Source organism: Sturnira hondurensis, unplaced genomic scaffold (genome assembly GCF_014824575.4).
Source record: "Sturnira hondurensis isolate 20B ecotype Veracruz unplaced genomic scaffold, ASM1482457v3 Scaffold0011378, whole genome shotgun sequence".
In the NCBI taxonomy this organism is placed as follows: domain Eukaryota; kingdom Metazoa; phylum Chordata; class Mammalia; order Chiroptera; family Phyllostomidae; genus Sturnira; species Sturnira hondurensis.
In genome coordinates, this window is record NW_028084009.1 from 605214 (window position 1) to 624109 (window position 18896).

The 18896-nt window shown below is 51.8% G+C and overlaps 1 protein-coding gene across 2 annotated transcripts in view; it reads right to left on the reverse strand.

Annotated features, from left to right (window-relative positions):
* Window positions 1-2532: 2532 nt before the first annotated feature.
* Window positions 2533-18896, reverse strand: part of KCNB1 (potassium voltage-gated channel subfamily B member 1) — a 78613-nt gene continuing 62249 nt past the window's right edge. For both annotated transcript variants that reach the window (XM_037059873.1, XM_037059874.1), the window contains exon 3: window positions 2533-5540. In XM_037059873.1, the coding sequence (XP_036915768.1) occupies window positions 3531-5540 (2010 nt within the window). In that variant the 3' untranslated portion in view covers window positions 2533-3530. The remainder of the gene's footprint in view (window positions 5541-18896) is intronic.

The following is an 18896-nucleotide window of genomic DNA, read 5'->3' on the forward strand; positions in this document are numbered from 1 at the left end:
GCATCCATCGCCTCCAGCCCCTAGTTTTGTTTCTTTGGGTTGACTTGTTTTTCTCCCCACTTTCATTGGTTCAGAAATGGGTGGGACATGGACCACCAAGGTAAAGCAGTACCTGCTTCCAAACCATTACTTTCCTCTCCTCCATCAATATCTGTTGATCAAGGTTAGCTTCTCATGGAGACTCCTAGGTAGATTTCCTAGCGCATGTACACAGGTACAGGTAGGATGTACACATATGAAAAACCTCGGTATGTTCCTTTTTGGCAGGTGGGGGCCTGGATAAACTCACAGCACTCTATTTTAATCGGGCACAGGGTAAGAGCTATATTCCCACAAGACATACAGAAGTAAAAGAAAAAAACCCAAACAGAACACAATACTTTCTAAGCATAGTATATGCTGAGTTTCAATTATTCTGTTTCTATAAGAACTCTATAGGACTCTGGCTATTCAGCCTGAAAAGGTAGGTTCTTCGTGATACTTCTGAATTCGTCCTTCAAAAGTGACTCAATAAATTGCTACTTTAAGGTCAGACAAAATGCACGAGGAAGGAAGGGCCAGGCCCTGTGTGACCACACAGGCGGAAAGGGCCTTTGGTTACAAGGAGAGTTGCACCAATTGGTTATTAGTTTAAAAAAAAGAGAGAGAATTTCCAATCTGTACACTTCTCATCTGGTTCAACCAACAAATGAAATGCCTCGATTTGAAGAAGGGGTGGTAAGTTCCTTCTCAGTATATATGGCTATATTTAAACATGTTCACTTTCCTGATATGTAAAATAGACTATATTATTAATTTTTACAGATAGCATCAGCTCTAAAAATATCTGAATCAGAAATCACAACTATTTACTTTTATCAAAAAACATTTGTTTTCCCTGAATTTTCCCGTTTGTGCTGATGGCGGACAGCGATGAAAACGAAGAAGAGACAACCCAGGGAGGACTAGCCCGTGGCCATTCCTCAGTAGCCTGCCGCCCCCCCACCCCCCCGCCAAGCCCCCAGGGGCACTGCCGCTGCCTCTCTCTGGTGTGTCACTAGCATAGCATGACCTCATTCTCTCTGTCTCTTAAGTCCCTTTGCATTTGCCGTCAAGTCCTCTAAAGGGACTTTGGAAGAGTCAAGATGCTTCAGCGCGCATTGTCTTTGCTAACACAGCACAGAACAAGACTGTCCCCTCTTGGAGGGATCCGTCGTCNCCCCCCCACCCCCCCGCCAAGCCCCCAGGGGCACTGCCGCTGCCTCTCTCTGGTGTGTCACTAGCATAGCATGACCTCATTCTCTCTGTCTCTTAAGTCCCTTTGCATTTGCCGTCAAGTCCTCTAAAGGGACTTTGGAAGAGTCAAGATGCTTCAGCGCGCATTGTCTTTGCTAACACAGCACAGAACAAGACTGTCCCCTCTTGGAGGGATCCGTCGTCCTGGGAGATGCTGAGAAGCAGTATGAGCCAGGTGTGCGTTCAGCAGAGGACATGCATTTTTAGGGGCGATGGAATGACCCCACGTCATCATACCTGTGACGGGTGGCCAGCCTCGTGCCGCTGTACAGAGGGCGGGCAGAATGACTCTGTGATACTGAGGAACAGGTGGATCACGCCACTGTACTAACAGGTGGACCGATAACATCGTAGGAAGGACAGCGGGACAATACCATGTCTTGTTCCATCAGGAAGACATATACCTGTCACAGCTGAGAACGGACAGATATATACTGCTGTACTTGCGACACCATCTCTTAAAACTGTGTTAGGAGAACAGCATCAGTCCATGGTACTAAAAACAGGCAGATCAATAACGTATTATCTTTACTGACAGGTGGGCCATTGGCCTGGCATCCTGCTAACCAGTGGCTCCACCCAATGTCACTGAACGGAGGAACAGCGAGCAACACCACGCGGTCAGACTGAACTCTGGGTCAGACTGAACTCACCGTCAGACTGAACTCAAGCAGACCAACGCCAGCGCGTCACACTAGGACAGGAACGCCAACACCAGGAGATATACACTAGAACTGCTCACGATGCGCACAAATACTTATTGCTTTTGTCTGTCCTGGCTGCACTGATGGCTGCAGGAAGGAGAGCTGAGCTTATTAATACAGACAGTGACACCGGAAACACACCGACAGCTGGTTGACAAGAGAGAGAGAACAGAGTACAGTACCCAATGCCCAACCACCTACTATCTTCTTTTGAGATGTGCCTGTCCTGTACACGTGACTTTATGAGAGGCCCCTCCTCATGGGCCATGTACCCTTCCTTGCAAGGGGACTTAGGGGATGCTTTGGAGGGGCAGGGAAGGTGTCCACAGGCTTTGACCTGGCAGACGACAATACCAGCACAGTATCACCCACTGTGGCTGGACACAGGCATGTATTGTAGCAACCACCCAACCAGAGTCCCAGGAAGTGGCCCATGGGAAATAGTGCTTCTTTTAAAGTGCAAGATGGTGACACTGTCCCTGGTAGAACCTATTTTTGAAAAACATAAAGTGCTTTTTATTTTAACTTTTTTAAAAACTTGAATACCACAGGAAACAGAAAAAGGATTTCTATTATAGTAGATGCTCGCCCTGCCCCGCAGCGGGAAGTATTGGAAAGTCTGCACGGGGCATTTCAAATGGGGATTTTTTTTCCCTTTCGTTTTTGTAGGTAAAAAAAAAAGTCAGATCTTATTCTGTTCTTCGGGAACATACAGTCTTTTTGAATAAGCTATTTCTTTTGCATATTTGACACTTGCATATTTTTTGAGTCTACACCAGCGATGTACAGAAAATGTATTCCCTCAGCAACCCTAAAGCAGTGCTCAGCATTCACACCGTTGGCTGAGTGCCCGCCTTCTGAACCCTTCCCAGATTGCCAGGGGGCAATTAGAATTGAGTACAAGTGGTACAACTCACCCTGATGATATCTCAAAATAAAACCTCAGGGACTATGAAACAGGGAAGTCAATGAAGCCGTTTGAGTAAGGGTTTTGCACTGGGATCGAGGCTTACAGCGTAGAGATTTCTCCATGCTCCCTGTAGCCTTCTAACCGTGGGATCCACCCAGGAGGTGATGGACAGGAGTTCCCAGAGGTGGCCAGGCTACGCCCAGAGCAAAGTGGCCAACCCACTTTTTCAATACCAGCCACATGTTCCAATATCCTTCTCCAGCCAAAGCCAGGAGGGATGGGAGATGTTGCCTTCTGCAGCTGTGATGGTGAGCCACGAGAGAAGGACAGGGGGCAGGTGGTCTTGGTTATGTCTAGAACGTGGTGGTGGTGGCTGCGAGTTCTGCTCGTGTCATCTCCCAGGGAGGGCAGTGGAGTCGTTCCAGGGAGGCGCCAGGTCCTATGGCTTGGCCAGCTGCATTCCGGTGGCTCTACCATGGCTCTCAAGGTCTTAGGGAGCTTTCTCCAGAATTTTTCTTCTTTCCGGGGGCTTTGCAGGGCCTCTCTGTCTCAGAGTTCGTGCAGAAAAGCTCTGTGGCGGGTAAGCTGAGCAGCACCCCTCTTTGGACCTTGCCACAAGTCTGTCCTCCGTGCGGGGTAGTTCAGATGGTTGGATCCCGAGTGCTTCCATGGGCCCCTCCCCCCGGCAACACCCGGACCTCGGGGGAGATATGGTTCTCAAGTCTGCACTTCTCCTGACCACTGGGGGCTTTTCCAGTCAATGTTTCTGTAGAGTAAATACAGTTCTGCCTTACGAACTTAGGGGAGGTGGATAAGGGGGAACTTTCAAAGTGGTTCTTTTCTGATCTTGTCCCGACACCGAACTTGGGACTGGTGCTCCCATGGAGGCTTTTGGGAGGGCTGGAGTCCACACTGTACAGTACCTGTCCCTCATCGTCTGTGTCTGCATCAATGTACTGGTGGACACCCGCTTCAAAGTTGAATGCTATTGCTGTGGGTTTCTCGGGCGACCGGGGGGGCGTCCTAGCACTTGCTGTGGTATAGATGGAGGACTCTGGACTCAGCACAGATGTGTCCAAGAGCGTGGCACACTCCAGTCCAGCGACAGCAGCTGCAGCACCCCCCCGGTTCCTGAGGGGGTCATGGTACATCCCCAGAACGGGGAGTAGTGGACTGGGTTCGCCCTCCAGGAAGTTGACTTTAAGCGCTCGGAGCTTCAAGGGGTTGTTGGTCTTCATGGAACTCTTGGGGCTCTCGACGAGGAAGGAAGAGTGATGACTGGCATCAGGGGTGGGGTTGGCCTCAACAAACCTACCACCGCTGGCGCCCAGAGCTCCCCGCCAGCCCATCTCTGGGGCCATGGTGCCCCCAGTCTTGCTGGGGAGCGATGCCAAAGGGCTGTGGGAGAATCTGGTGGCTTCAGGGAAGTCTGTGGCACAACTAATGAAGCTATCGATGCTCGACATGCTTCTCATGTCTATGACCCCTTCCGTACGAGTGGGCAGAGGGGCTATGGGGCTGGGGATACTCTCCATTTCAAGTTCTTCCTTTGGTTTGCTCTGTGTTGCTAACTCCTTGGTATTGAGGATGGGCTGACTTTGGGCCTTGGCCATCTTATTATACATGTCTTCCAACTGCTGGACGTTCAGATGCTGGGGACTAGAAGACGACCTGGCCTTTTCGGGGGAACCCTGCTCCTTGGTTTCAAAGGACTTACTCGAGCTGGTTTCGGAGAGCGTCCTCTTTGTCCACTTCCATTTGTTGGGAGACAAGTGGTTATCCTGTACTTTGTCCTTCTTACCCATATTCTCTCCATTTTTCTCCACCACGATGTCCATCATCTCGATGCTTCGGGCAAAAGCATCTTTCATGTTCATGGACACGATGCTGCCATTCCTCTTGGCTCTCTCCAGGGCCTCTCTCCTCTTGATCGCTTTCTCCTGCCTCTTCTGCTCCTTGTAGAACTCAGAGAAGTTGTTGACAATGATGGGGATGGGAAGAGCAATCACCAGGACCCCCGCAATGCAGCAGAGCCCCCCTACAATTTTCCCCAGGAGGGTCTTGGGGTAGATGTCTCCATACCCGACAGTGGTCATGGTAATAGTAGCCCACCAGAAAGAGGCTGGGATGCTTTTGAACTTGGTGTCCTCTTCATCCTTCTCCGCAAAGAAGACAAGGCTGGAGAAGATCATGATGCCCATGGCGAGGAAAAGGATGAGCAAGCCCAGCTCGTTGTAGCTCCGCCTCAGGGTGAAGCCCAAGGACTGGAGGCCCGTGGAGTGGCGTGCAAGCTTAAGGATGCGGAGGATGCGCATGATGCGGAAGATCTGGACCACGCGGCGCACGTTCTGGAACTGCAGCACACTCTTGTTGGATTCGGTGAGGAAGATGGTCACGTAGTACGGCAGGATGGCCAACAAGTCGATGGCGTTGAGTGGGCCCTTGAAAAACTTCCACTTCTTGGGCGAGGAGAGGAACCGCAGCAGGTACTCCATGGTGAACCACGCAATGCACACGGCCTCCACGTGGGCCAGCTGGGGGTTGTCCGTGGTCTGGCCAAACTCATCAAGGCTCTGTAGCTCGGGCAGCGTGTTGAGCGACAGGGCAATGGTGGAGAGGACGATGAACATTATGGAAATTATGGCAAGGATCTGTGAGGAGAAGAGAGTGAGATTAGTCACCAGCCAGCAGTGGGACGATCACCCTAATACCCTCCTGAGTCTGCGGGAGGCTCCTCAGCATTCCGGAGCATTTCCTGTCACACTATTCGCTTAATGGCTGGGTGGCTGAGCTAAAAAGATGATTTCTTCAAACCCAATTTACGGTACAGATGTGGAAACTGGCTCAGAGAATTGAAGTCATTGAAAGCTAATCACGGAGCCCAGGGCTGGGCGAATTTTTTTCTACGAAGGGCCAGATAGTAAATATTCTAACTTTGAAGTCCATGAATTCTTTGTTGCGACGACTTGACGCTGCCGTTGCAGCGCGAAAGCAGCCTCAGATCACACACAAATGAATGTGTGTAGATGTGTTTCAATAAAACTACTGACAAAAAGAGGCGGCGGGCTGAGTGTGGCTTTCGGGCCATAGCTCGCCGACGCGTGAGCTAGACACGCGGTTCATCTCGACCACGGAGTGGGGGTTGCTTTCCCAACCTGATACCGATGACGGACGGTAACAACAGTTACCCTCCACTGAGCGTTCATGGTACGCTAGGCACTGTGTTGAGCACTTTCCACGAGACGCCTTATTTCGTTCTTACAAAGCCCTCCATATTTTATCTATAGCGTATTGCATTCCATCTCCGATGAGTAGGAGAGGAAAATCAGGGTTCCGAAGCTGGGAAGTGGCAGGGCTGGGGTTTCACCTCGGCCAGTCTGATCCACGAGCATGAGCTCTTTACGCTGTGTTAGAAGTTAGGTAAGAATTATAGACCCTTTTGCACATACATATGACTTGGCGGGAGATTCCCAGGAAAGGCACGGGCATCCTGGACCCATGTTAGTAACTCCCAGCTGGGACCATGGACCTTTGGAGGCTCAACTATCTTTGAGTCCCCTGGGTCAAGAAGAGGGTTTGACCCAGAGAAAGGGCTTCCTGGGTGTTTGCGGAAGTCAATGGAGCCTATGTTGTTTGGCAGCTTATTCAGAAATGCTCTGAGGGTTTTTTTCAAAACTCCAAACCCAGTCCCATCCTCACATCATTCCCCTGCTCTCAGGTCAAAGCCTAAGTTCCTGAAATGGTCTATCAGCTGCCCCCCACCCCATCTGCCACCCTGTTCTCAGACCTGTCCCTCCCCTCTGCAGTCCCTGCCGCGGGGCTGCTCTGTCACCAAGCTTGTGCAGTTTGATCCCGGCTGCTACCGACCAGCCCAGAGGTTTCAACCAGCTTGACGTCAAACCCAAGCTCCAAGCAAGTGTGTCCCATGTTGCAGGGGACAGAGAAGCCATAAGGAAGTCACAGAAAGCTGACCCTTTGAGAGAAGGCAGAGAACACAGGGAAGGGGCAGAGCGAAGGAGCGGTGAGGACCCGGGAGGTGTGAGAGAGGATGCAGAGGACAGCTGTTAAAAGCTTGGGCTCTGGTGTCAGACCACTTTGGGTTCAAGCCCCAGCTCTGCTACTTCCTTACTTTGAGCCAGTTATTTAGCTTCTCAAAGCCTCAGTTTTCTCAACTGCAAAATGGGATAAGAACAGTATCTATGTCAGAGAGCTGCTGTGAAGATTAAATGTGTCAACACACCCAGAGCACTTAGGACAGCTTCTAGCAGAACACAGCGAGGGGTTGACCAATGCCAGCTGTCGTCCTGGGGGAATATCTCAGCCCACACCACCCCATCACCCAGACCGCCCAGCCTCCGGGGTGCCTGGCAAGTCTTTACTTCCTGCTCTCGTTCGGAAACTGCCCGCTGAATCCTGCATTTGAACAACTCGCTGTCTGGGGAAGTGTGAGGGACTCCTGGACTCAGTACTTCTGAGCTGAGTCACGACACTATTATTCCCAGGCTGTGTGGCCTTGGGTGAGTCACTTCCCCTCTCTGAGCCTCCATGACCTTATGTCTATGACCTCCTGACCTGGCTGTCAGGTCTCTCTGCATGTGACTCCTCCTACCCCTCTCTTTGGCCTCACCTTCTGCAGGTTCCCAAACTTCACAGTTCTCTAGCTACTCACGACTGCCAGCCAATTCTGCATGCCTGTGCTCTTCCTGTCTGTCCAGTGAATAACTGTAGGCCATCCTTAAAAACTCAGCCCAGGTGTCCTGTCCCTTCCTCCCTGACGCCATCCCCAGGCGGGTCTGGCCACTCCATCCTTGGGGATCCCCTATTATGTTGCCGTACCTTGAGGTACAGACCACACACGTCGCATCACAGGGTAACGTGCGTGTCCATCACTGCCCAGTACCTGTGAGCTTTTCGAGGGGGTTGGGTGGGCAAGGATCAGTCCTTAGGCTTATCTCTGCACACCTAGCACCCAGCCCAGGGCTTAACATGGCCAGGCACTCCCGGTGTTTGCTGGCTGCTGCTCAAGTTCACCGAGCTACCAGTGCAAGGTCAGGACCAGCATTCAGTCGTCAGTGTTACAACTATTTATTGATCATTTACTATGTGTGAGGCACTGGGGATACCACAGGCAGCAAGAGGGCCCCCGGTATCCCTCTAGGCCAGCTCAGAATAGGACAGGGAGCGCCATGCAATGTAGAGCCTTCCCAATCTCAGTTGCTTTACCAACATCTTGATTTTTTTTTTTTTGCTATAATGGTGTCTTTAAAAAAAGCTTGAGTTTTACTTTCTCGATTTACACTCACTCACTGAACAAGAAAAATTCTGCAATCACTTTATAAACTATTTGATATGCACAAAAGTAGATCTAATGTGTAGACGTTTACGAACCATAGTCAAACGACATCTGTGAAGCCACCCCCCAAGCTAAGAAACAGAACTCATCACAGTAACATGAGACGTCCCGTGTTCTTCTCCACCCCCGGGATAATCAGAATTTCCTCTCATCTGTCTGCTCTTGTGTAGAGTGTTTAATACAAATGTACACAGGCCCGGACAAATGGTTTCATTTGGCTCAGTTTTGACATCATGTTGCACGTGTTCTTTTGCTACCTGTACTACTCTTTCCTGAACAGGAAAAAACAGAACCAAACCCAAAATGAACAAAAAAAAAATCCACTCGCCTTCTTTGTCTTACTTTAGCCTCATCCTAAGCAATAAACCACTGCTTGTGCATGCTAGGGCTCTATGTATTAAATATTCATTAAAATAAATCCGCGATCACTGGAATAGAACACTTTGGCAATACACGTTGGGAACTGCTGTATCGAGGTTAGGAGAGTGGATCCCGGACCTGGAAGCCAGCGCTGCCGTTTACTGGCTGGGTGGCCTCAGTTTCCTTGTTTGCACAGTGAAGGCTATACCAGCAGTTCTTTTGGCAAATTCTGCAGAAATTTTTGGTTGCCACAACTTGGGGGAACGACCACTTGGTGGGTGGAGGCCAAGGATGTTGTTAAAATATTTTAGAATACAGGGCAGCCCCAAGGTGAAGAAGGGTCCAGTCCCAAATGTCAACCGTACCACCGTTGAGAAACCCCAGGATATACCCATAGTGAGCCCCTCATAGGCTGGGGTGGGGGGAGGTTGTGCATGTGTAGCTACTAGCTCAGGGCTAGCTAGGCCCCGAGTGGGTCTGAGCTTCCTGGGCAGCCAGCCAGGGCCTTGGGCTGAGCCCCAAGATTGCTGCTGCAGCCTCTGACTCCAGCCAGGAGGGAGCCTGAAGGAGAAGGAGTAGGTCCCTGGGGAGCCTGTTCCTTTAAGAGCTGGGAGATCCCATTTCCCCTGAGGCTGGTGGGGAAGCCTGCTCCAGTTTCTAACCCCTGACAACTCCAGGGGAGGCCTACACAATTGATGGCTGGCGACAGACCCATGAATTAGGCACCCAGCTATTGAACCGTCCTCAGGGCTCTTATTCTAAGGCGGGCACCCCCTTTGTACCGAGAAGGTGCCCTCCCCTTTCCCTCCTCTCAGCCTAGGAAAGAAGAAAATGGGGGTGGGGGGCAGCGCAGGGGCCCTGCTGGGTCCTGAGTGCCTGATGCTCAGGGCTGGGTTGGGAGGGTCACAGGGCACCAAGCCCCCTTCTGGGTGTGTAAGCCCATGGAAGTGCCAAATAAAATGTGCAGTCACATAGCCCAAGGGGTTTCCCTGACTCACCCCTCCTGGCCCCACCCTCAACATTGTTCTCTCTTCAGGACCCACTGGAGTCAGGGCTGCACTTCCTGGCTGGGGAACTTCCTAATGTGAGTTAAACCCTGTGTGCCTCAGTTTCCCCATCTGTAAGGTAGGGATGTCTGTCCTGGCAGGGGTGCAATAAGAATTCAATGAGTTCATGGGCTCTGAAATCAGCTTTTGTTACTTCACAGGCTTACACTTACTTATAAGCTGAGTCACGACACTATTATTCCCAGGCTGTGTGGCCTTGGGCGAGTCACTTCCCCTCTCTGAGCCTCCATGTCCTTATGTCTAAAATGAAGATGCAAATAACTGAGCATTTATCACATAATAGTCACTTAATATATGTATTAAATTAGTATTGGGGTAATTTATTGTCACTCCTACCCTGAACCCCAGACAGGTTGCTTTTGGAGGTCTGGGACCAGGTCCGAAGGGCCCGAGGCCTGGCTACAGCAGTGGACATCCTACAAACAGCCTCGAACCCAGATGAATGAACAGCGTTGACCTGGTCTCTGAGGTGGGTCTCAGCAGTGGGGGACCAGCCAGCACCCCGAGTCCTCTCGGCCCCAGCTCAGGCCCCTGACTGGGCCTTTGCCTTTCTGGCTTTGCTTCCCTAGGATGTGAGCCCAATCGGGTCTGGGCAGGACTCCAGGGACCTGGGGAGCAGAGGCGGGAGCCAGGACCAGGGACTTGGAAGTTATCCCCAAATTCCTTCCATGCGAGGAGGCTCTGGATTCTGGAGCCCATTGTCTGCATCAAATGAGTGAGTGGGCTTTGGTGCTCTGGGAAAGAGATCTGAGAGAAGCCAGGGGCTCCTCATCCTGTCAGCTCTGGGGGCTGATCACGGGGACAGCCACCTTCAGCTTCAGCAGTCAGTGCAGACTGTCCTCACGTCCTCTGCATACTCCCCTGCGCTGCCGGGAATGCGGACGAGGCGCAGAGTGTCCACGCAGAAAAGAGCCCAGGCTCATCTCTGCGAGGTGGGAGGACTCTCGCAGAGAAGGGCAAGGACTCGTCCATGGTCACACAGCCCTCTGGGGTCAAGTCTGCACAGCGACAACCAGAAGCTCTGGCAGGCTGAGGGCTGCAGCTCGTGTTTAAGGGTTGCAAGCTGCTTCTCACACACAGGCACGTTCGTGGCAGCATTGCTCATAAGGGTCAGAAAGTGGAACCAACCCAGATGTCTATCAGCTGAGCTATAAATTCATATCTATAAAAATATATGAATTGTGCTAGGCCGATATCATGTAGCAGAATATATTCATCCATGAAAAGGAAAGAAGTACTGATACGTGTGACAACATGGATGAATCCTGCAAACAGTATGCTACGTGAAGGGAGCGAGACCCAAAAGGCCGCATACTGTATGATTCCATTTTATAAAATGTCCAGTTAAAGCAAATCTATAGAGACAGAAAGTGGTTGCCCGGGTGGGGACAGGATTACCAGTTAACAGGCAGGCGGGATCTCATTTGATGAAGAAAACATCCTAAGACTGACTGAGGGTGATGGTTGCACAATTTGGCAAATTAAAAAAAAAAATCATTGACTTGCGCACTGGAAATGGGTGAATTGTATGACACGTAAAATAAGCCTCATGGAAGCGCTATGAAAGCTTGCTTTCTACGAAGGGGGTAACCCGATGCTTTTCATCCTCGCAACCACGGGGACAGGTCGGAGGAGAGAAGCAGAAACCCGAGCAAGCCACAGCCCTGTGCTGAACCCAGCAGTGGATCCCCATGCTCTTGGAGGAAATTCTAACTCCTTTGCATTTAGTTGGCATCTGTTTATTGAGCACCTACTAAGTGCTATTCTCGTTGCGGGGGATGCAGCATGGAGAAGAAAGACGGTTTCCCTGGACTCAAGGAGCTGGTAGGGAGAAGCAGGACAAACAAACCCATAAACCAATAAAGGAACGAGATGACATCAGACAGTATTATGTGCTGTGTATCACTGAGAACAACAAACCAGGGGCATCAGGGAAGAAGCACTGGGGGTGTCCACATGAGGCTGGGTGGTCAGGGCAGGCCTCTCTCAGGAGGTGCCCTGGTGGCTGAGACTTGAGGAAGAGGGGTGTGTTGTTCAAAGGTTTGAGCATTGCAGGCAGGAGGCTCCGCATGGGCAAAGGACCTGCTGCAGGGGTAAGCCTGGCCTTTTGAGCAGCAGAAAGATGCTGTGTGCGGGCGGGGCTGAATGATCAAAGGGGAAAGTGGGAGGAGGTGAGATCTGGGAGAGGCTGGAGGGCCTGGGGGGGCCTGATACAGCGATTTAGTTTTTACATCAAGGCTACCTTCCTCCTCTCTCTCCAGACTATCGCCTGCATTTCCCATCGTGTGCTTCCTGTGGAATCCTGGGAGAACCAGTCACGTTTCCCAAGCTTCACCGCCATGGTGGCTCCCACCTCCAGACCCTCACCCATGCTGTTCCCTTTGCCTAGAGTGCCCTTCCTCCCCCACTTTTCCTGGGCGATTCATGCACCCCGTACAGGGCTCAGCTCAGACGCCATTTGCTCCCGTGAGCTCTCTCTGGCCCCCAGGTCCAGGTTGGGTACGTCCATCCTCTGGACGCCCACGGCCTCTGAGCTCCTCCCATTCACAGCACTGATCTTGCTGAGCTGAAATTTCCTCCTCTGTGTCCCACAATAGAATGTCAGCAGTCTGGCGCTGCTGTGTCCCCAGCTTGAAACAGTGCTTGGCACAGAGCAGGTGCTCCCTAAATAGTTGATGAATGCATAAACAAGCGAGTGAACCAAACGAAGGCTCAGAGAAGGAAGTGACTTTTCCAGGGCCACATGACTCGTAAGTGGTAGATCTGTCTCAAGTCTGTGGGTTTCCCAAGCAGGTTTCAAGGACATAAGAGGAGGTGGCTTCCGGACCATCAAACCTTCCTCTCCTTTTATGGCACTTCCGCTTCTGAAGCTTTAAGGGCGGAGATTACCTCCGGGGAGTTTTAAATAAAGGGTCACTGGCACTGATCCGATTAAGGGGATTGGGAGCAGACTGGTGGTTGTCCCCCGCCCTCCCCTGAGGATGGGGGCCCCTGGTGAGGGGTTGGTAAGAAATTGGAGTCAGGAGCCTGCAGGGGGCGCTCCTGGGCACAAAGAGACGGGAATCCAGGGATCTGTGCCTTTGGACAACAGGATGAGGACAGAGCCAGACACCAGTGGCTTTCATCACAAGAGGGGAACCAAGTCACAGAGCTGGAAAGGAGGTGTGGTGGCCCTGCAGGGGGTGTCCCAGGCGTTACAAACCAGAGGCCTGGGTCTGAAAAAGCTATTTTCACATATTTGCCCAAGTTTCAGAATGGGGAGATTTCACATAAAAAAAATCGTATTTTGCGATTCTCTTGGAAAATCAGATGATGTGTCTGCACTGCTGGCAGCAACCATTGGCTGGCGCTGAAGAGCCTGCCGCCGGGCCTGGCTGCCTAATTTGCCGCAGGCCCCGTCTCTCTCTTCTCATCTGTCAGGGCTCTGCAGGCCTCGAGTTCGAAAACCTGGACTGGTGCAGTTCCGAAGACTGGGTCCATTTCCTGACCTGCTACAGCATATGAAGAACTTTCCAGACAAGATCTGAATCTGTTTGCAGGAACCTAGGGTTCACACTTGCCAAACTCCAACTCCCCGAGGTGACCTGACTCTTCCGAACAAGCTCTGGGTCGACGGCCTCTTCCTAACAGTTCAACAACATTCCCACGAACCTTGCCAAAGCAGGAATTCTGGGAGCTCGTGGTGCTGCAGCCTCTTGCCCATCTGAGGACAATGTCTCTGGTGATGGTGGGGGACTTGACTCTGGTCCCCGCAGAGGGAGGAGCTGATAGGGAGAAATGGAGGGGGAGCCCGTGTCCTTTCTGCCTGAGTGATTGCCAGTTCCCTACACTGGCTTAGGGCATTAGGAGCTTAGGAAGGGACTGTCAGTCTTAACAGTGGTGAATGGCATCGGTCCATCCCTGCTGCAGAGAGCAGTGGATTGAATCAAAAGCAAGGAGCACAGGAAATGTTAGCCAAGGACACCGTCCGTCCACAGGTTCCTTTGTCTTCTGTGTCTGGCAGGATGGGGATTGGGGAGGGTCCAGGGAAGGGCCCAGAGTCCCAGCCGTTCTTACAGACTTTCGCTTAGTAGGAGCTTGCATCCACAATGGTTTCACTGTTGCCCAGTCACTGGAACTTTTCCAAGCTGCTTCACATTGAAGCTGGACAGAGACTGAGGGTTTTTCGCCTGCAAACGCTGATGTCAGACAGAGCTGTGTGGCGGTCTTAGCTCTTGCCCGCTGGGTGAGTTCTGGTCCGTTCCTTAACCTCGCCGAGCCTCGGTCTCCCCTGGTGTCAAGTGGGCAGAATTGGGAGAAGAAATCGGACAAAGGTAGATGCTCTTAGTGCAGAGTTTGGAAGTTCTTTAGCTTTGGGGCCACATGTAGGCTCAGCCCCGGAATGGATGATTACGGTCTCTCTTTGAGCCTCGATTTCCTCATCTATAAGTGGGTTCCCCCCTAATGCACCAATATCTGTGAGGCAGCGATGAAATCAGGGGTGGAGCAGGTATACCCCACGGACCGCCACTAGTGCCAATGTGGGGTGAGTGTGTCTGTGACAAGTGTGAACGAAGGCCACCCTGCCAGCTGGAGGGTTCCACTGACCCGCAAACAGGTTGTCTGGCCCACACGGTGAATTAGTTGCCAACATTTATTTCCCCAATGAATCCAGATTTCCAGCTTCTTGCAAAGACTCTGAAGCTCTGGCTACTGTGGGCCTGTGTTCCTTGGTGACAGGCCTGGGGCTGGAGCTGACCACCAGCTCCTCCAGACCGGTGCTTTTTAAAAATATATATTTATTTATTTTTAGAGAGAGGGAAGGAGAAAGAGTGGGAGAGAAACATCAATGTGTGGTTGCCTCTCATGTGTCCCCTACTGGGAACCTGGCCCGCAACCCAGGCATGTGCCCTGACTGGGAATCAAACTGGTGACCCTTTGCTTCCCAGGCCCATGCTCAACCCATTGAGCTACACCAGCCAGGGCCAGACTGGTGCTTTTGAGCCTCACACGTGCGCTGTTTATGAGGCCTGCCTGGCCTCTGCAGGGACCTGCGTCTGTGAGCCCAGAAATAAATCATTAGGAATGTGGCCAGTGATGAGGGAAAGGACTCAAGCCTGCCAGGGAAACGGTCACGGGTTCCTCTGGGAAGCTGGGCCCACGGCTGGGCCCACAGGGTTCTCTGAACCAGGGAGGTGGGACAGAATCTGTCTGCTCTAACTCCTTACTCCCCAGTGTGTGGCCTGCTCTTCCTGGTCCACAGGGAAGCTGTGTAGTTGCTACCTTTGAGCCCTGGGCTGCATTTCCACTCCCCACCCCCCTTTCAGGACTCCCTAAAGACCCCTTCCATTCTCTAGCATTCACTCTGCCAAAGAAAGTGATGGAATAAATAAACACAGTGGGGGGGGGTGACTACTTTTACTTCAAGTGGCCTTGGAGGGCCTTTCTGAGGAGGTGACACTGGAGTGGTGATTTGAGAGATGTGAAAGAGCTTGGGCATAGGAAGATCTGGGGACAGGCTGCTCCAGGAAGAGGGAAGTGCAAAAGCCCTGAGACAGAGAAGAGAGTAATATGTTAGAGGAAGAGGAAGGAGAGCAGTGTACTGGGAGATGGAAGGAAGGCAAGAGGCACTAGAGATGAGGTCAAAGAGAGAAGTGAGGAAGGCCTGGAGATCTGAGAAGATGTTTTTATTCTGAGAACCATCCTCACCACAGAGGGCCTCTCAGCAGGCTGGGGACGCGGCCCAATGTAGGCTCTAAGATCCTCCAGCCGCATTAGATAACAGCCTGTAGGGGGACCGGAAGAGAAGCAGGAATCTGAGTGAGGAGGCCTGGCAGGTGTCCAGGTGAGAGATGGTGACTGTCAAGAACAGAGAAGACAGATTCAAGACATATTTTAGAGGTGCAACTCACCAAACTGCCGATGGCTCAGATGTGTGAGGAGAGGAAAAGGAGAGCCTGGGAGGGAATCCCAGGTTTTGCCCTGAGCAACTGGGAGGATGATGGGGGCATTTCCTGAGCTGGGAAGACCAGGAAGGGCATGCTGGGGAGGCCAGAAAAGCTAGGACTGGGAGGGGCCAGTTGGCGCTAGCTGAGGGGTCTGCAGGAGACCCTGCAGGCAACAGGCAGCCAGGCAACGCATTAGAGCAGCAGCAGAATATTCATTCTGTCATCCGACAAACATTTAGGAGGCCAGGGTTCACGCTCCGCCCTCTGCCAGGGAGAGAGGCTCCCTCAAGCAGCCATGGGCTATGGGCACAGCCTCCTGGGACCAGGGTGTAAATTAAGGCGATCTCACCTGCTGAAGCATGCATTTCCTCCCCCACCGCTTCTCCATTCCCTGCTTTCAGAGCCGAAGTGCGTTTCAGAACTCTTTATTTGCTCACAGAGTGCCTGTCTTCCCCTCTAAAAGCTCCATGAAAGCAGGACCATCTTGGCCATTTCTGTATGTTGTCCCCAAGGCCTGGACCTGTGCCTGGCACACCATAAGTGCTCGATCACTATTTATTGAGGAACAGAATTCTTTGAAAAAGCCCCTGTCTCCATCTGGAAGGACGGAGTGAGAAGATATAAAATGTGAACTCAGGGCCGACTCCACAATGTAGGCCTTCCATGAATAGAGATGGAAATGCACAGAAACCACAGCCACACCGCCCAGAGCCTCGCCTAGTTTTGGTGGGTATTGCGGCTTCCCCAGGGCAGGATGGGCCTGAGGAGTGGGAGGGAGAGGCAGCCAGTGACCCATCCGCCCAGGCCCCCGTTTCCGGCCTGGACAGGGTAGGCGCGGTGTCTGCACTAATCCCTGCTAAGCAACCGGATGTGTAAGGATGTGTAATCCAAGGCCTGAATGCCCTGTCCCATCGGCTTTATCCTGACCTTGGCTGGGATGACCCAAGTCAAGGTGGATGCTCCAGTCCCCTAAGGCCGCCCAGAGCTGAGACCCTCCACAGAGTCAGGACCAGAGACCAGAGGGAGCTCTTGTCCAAGGGCAGAGGGTGGCAGGCTCAGCAAGGCCCCCCTGACCCTCCACTCTGGCTAGTTTGAGAGTGCATGCATCTCTGCATCCCTCCCCATTCCGGCATCTCCGTCCTAGAAGCCTCCCAGATGGGGGGCGGTGCTATATAAAACCACCACGTTGAGGAAAGAAAGGGATTCACTCTTTCACTCAGCAAATGTGGATGACAGCAGTGACCAAGACAGACCTTGTCTTTAAGGGCGTTAACCTTTGGGTGGGGGAAGCAGATATTAAATAAGGAAACATAAATTTAAAAGCTCACTTCCGGTACTACAAAGGCAAGAAAATGGGCTAACAGGATAGAAACTGACTGGGGGTAGAGGGGCTTCACTAGCTCTGGTGGTCAGGGAGGGCTTCTCTGAGGAGGTGCCCTCTGGGCTGAGAACTGAAGAAGAGGCATCCAGCTGCGCGCTGATCTGGGAGAGGAGCATCCAGGCAGAAGGACGAGATTTTTAATCTTCACGAATCCCAGCAGTTGGCACTATTACTTTTATTAATTGAGGATTTACTTCGTGCCAGGCTCTGTTTTAAGCAAAAAGCTCTTTCATATTCAAAACAATCCATTTTGTACATGAGAAAACTGGGCCACAGAGAAGCTGAGTACTTTGTCCAAAGCCACGCAGCCAGCAACTGGGATTTGAATCCAGGGCTGCCCTCCCCTCCATGTTTTATGGGTTGTTCCCTATCCTCAGAGCACAGGGAGGGGAAAAATTAATTGTTGAGCATCTACCTTGGACCTCTGTAATCTTTACCTGGCCCTACCACTGAAGGCCACCCACTGGTACCCTGCCACGCATTCTTTTTCCCCCAGTTCTGAGGACACCGCCCTGTCTACCACCAGCTTTGGGAGTGGCCATGTGACTCAGGCTGGACCAATCAGCACACTCCATTCCTCCTAGCCAAAGTGATTGGCCTAGGGATGGGCATGTGACACAAACCGGGTCACTGGCAGCAAATCCTGGGACTCTGGCTATAACTACTTGAGAGGAGGAGCTGTCCTTTGAGAGGGACTGACCAGCTGGGACACTGGAAGCCCGGAGGCTGAGAGAGCTTCTTTGAGAGTGAAGCCCACCCCGGGGAAGGCAGAGACAAAAGATGGAGAGAGACTGAGTTGTAATGACAAGTCCTAACGAACAGTTCAAGGGCATGTGTATCTGGGCCAGAAGCCAGAGCTACTTCTGGACTCTGCAATTGCATGAGCCAATAAATCATCCCTCCCTTTCGTTTCTAGCTTAAGCCAATTTGAATTAGATTTCCATCACTTGCAGCTGAAATCAGAATGCTTTTTTTCCTGGAATGCCCTTCCTTCTCCTCTCTCCTGCCACCAACAGCATTATTCTTACAGCCGCCACGAGTATAGCCATCACTACCATGAGCAATGCAATGACTACTTATATTAATATTTCTGGTGCCACTACCAGTAATGACACCACCATCACCACTATGAATGCTGGGGCCACTACTGCTCCTCTGATTGATGCTGGTACTACCGTTATCACCTCTATTAACATCACGCTGTCCATCTGTAAGCCTCTCCTCGGGTTACAAAGTTCACAAGACAAGCTGGGTATTGTTAGTCCCATTGTAGGGGCAAGGAAACTGAGGTTTAGGAAGAGGATGGACTCCGCCTACAGCCACAGGCAAAGCTCCGCAAATTCATTTCATTCATCCATTCACTCACTCACCTGCTCTGCCCTCCATTTATTGAAGAAATGTCACTGACTGCCCTCTGTGTGAGGACAGGCTCCACTGGAGGCTGGGATGCAGTGGTGAACACAGACCTGGTTCCTGCCTAGTGGAGCTGCCGCTTCGGTGGGCCCCAGGCCAGCCAGGAAGCCTGACCAAGGTCATTCTCCCCTCCTCAGGGGTCTGAGACTATAGTGGAGGGGCCCAGTTTGCAGGCAGAATTGAAGGGCTGTTGTGGATTTTACCTCTTACCTGGCAGCCTTGGGCAACAGCCTCAGCCTCTGAACCTTTCTCCCCACCAGACAGTGAACTCCCTGTTGGGGCAGGGGGAGGGGAATCCTGAGTTTATGGCTCTGTCTCTGCGCAGCGCCTAGCGTGGGGCTGGGCGGATAGTAGGAACGCAGTAGGGGCTGATTAATGCCTTGTTTTTCAGGCAGAGCTAGGCCCCCTTCTTCCACCCACCTACTCAACCAACCATCTATCCATTTATCCAACACCCATCCAATTTCATTCGTTTACCGATCTTCCATTCTTATATTCCTCCATCC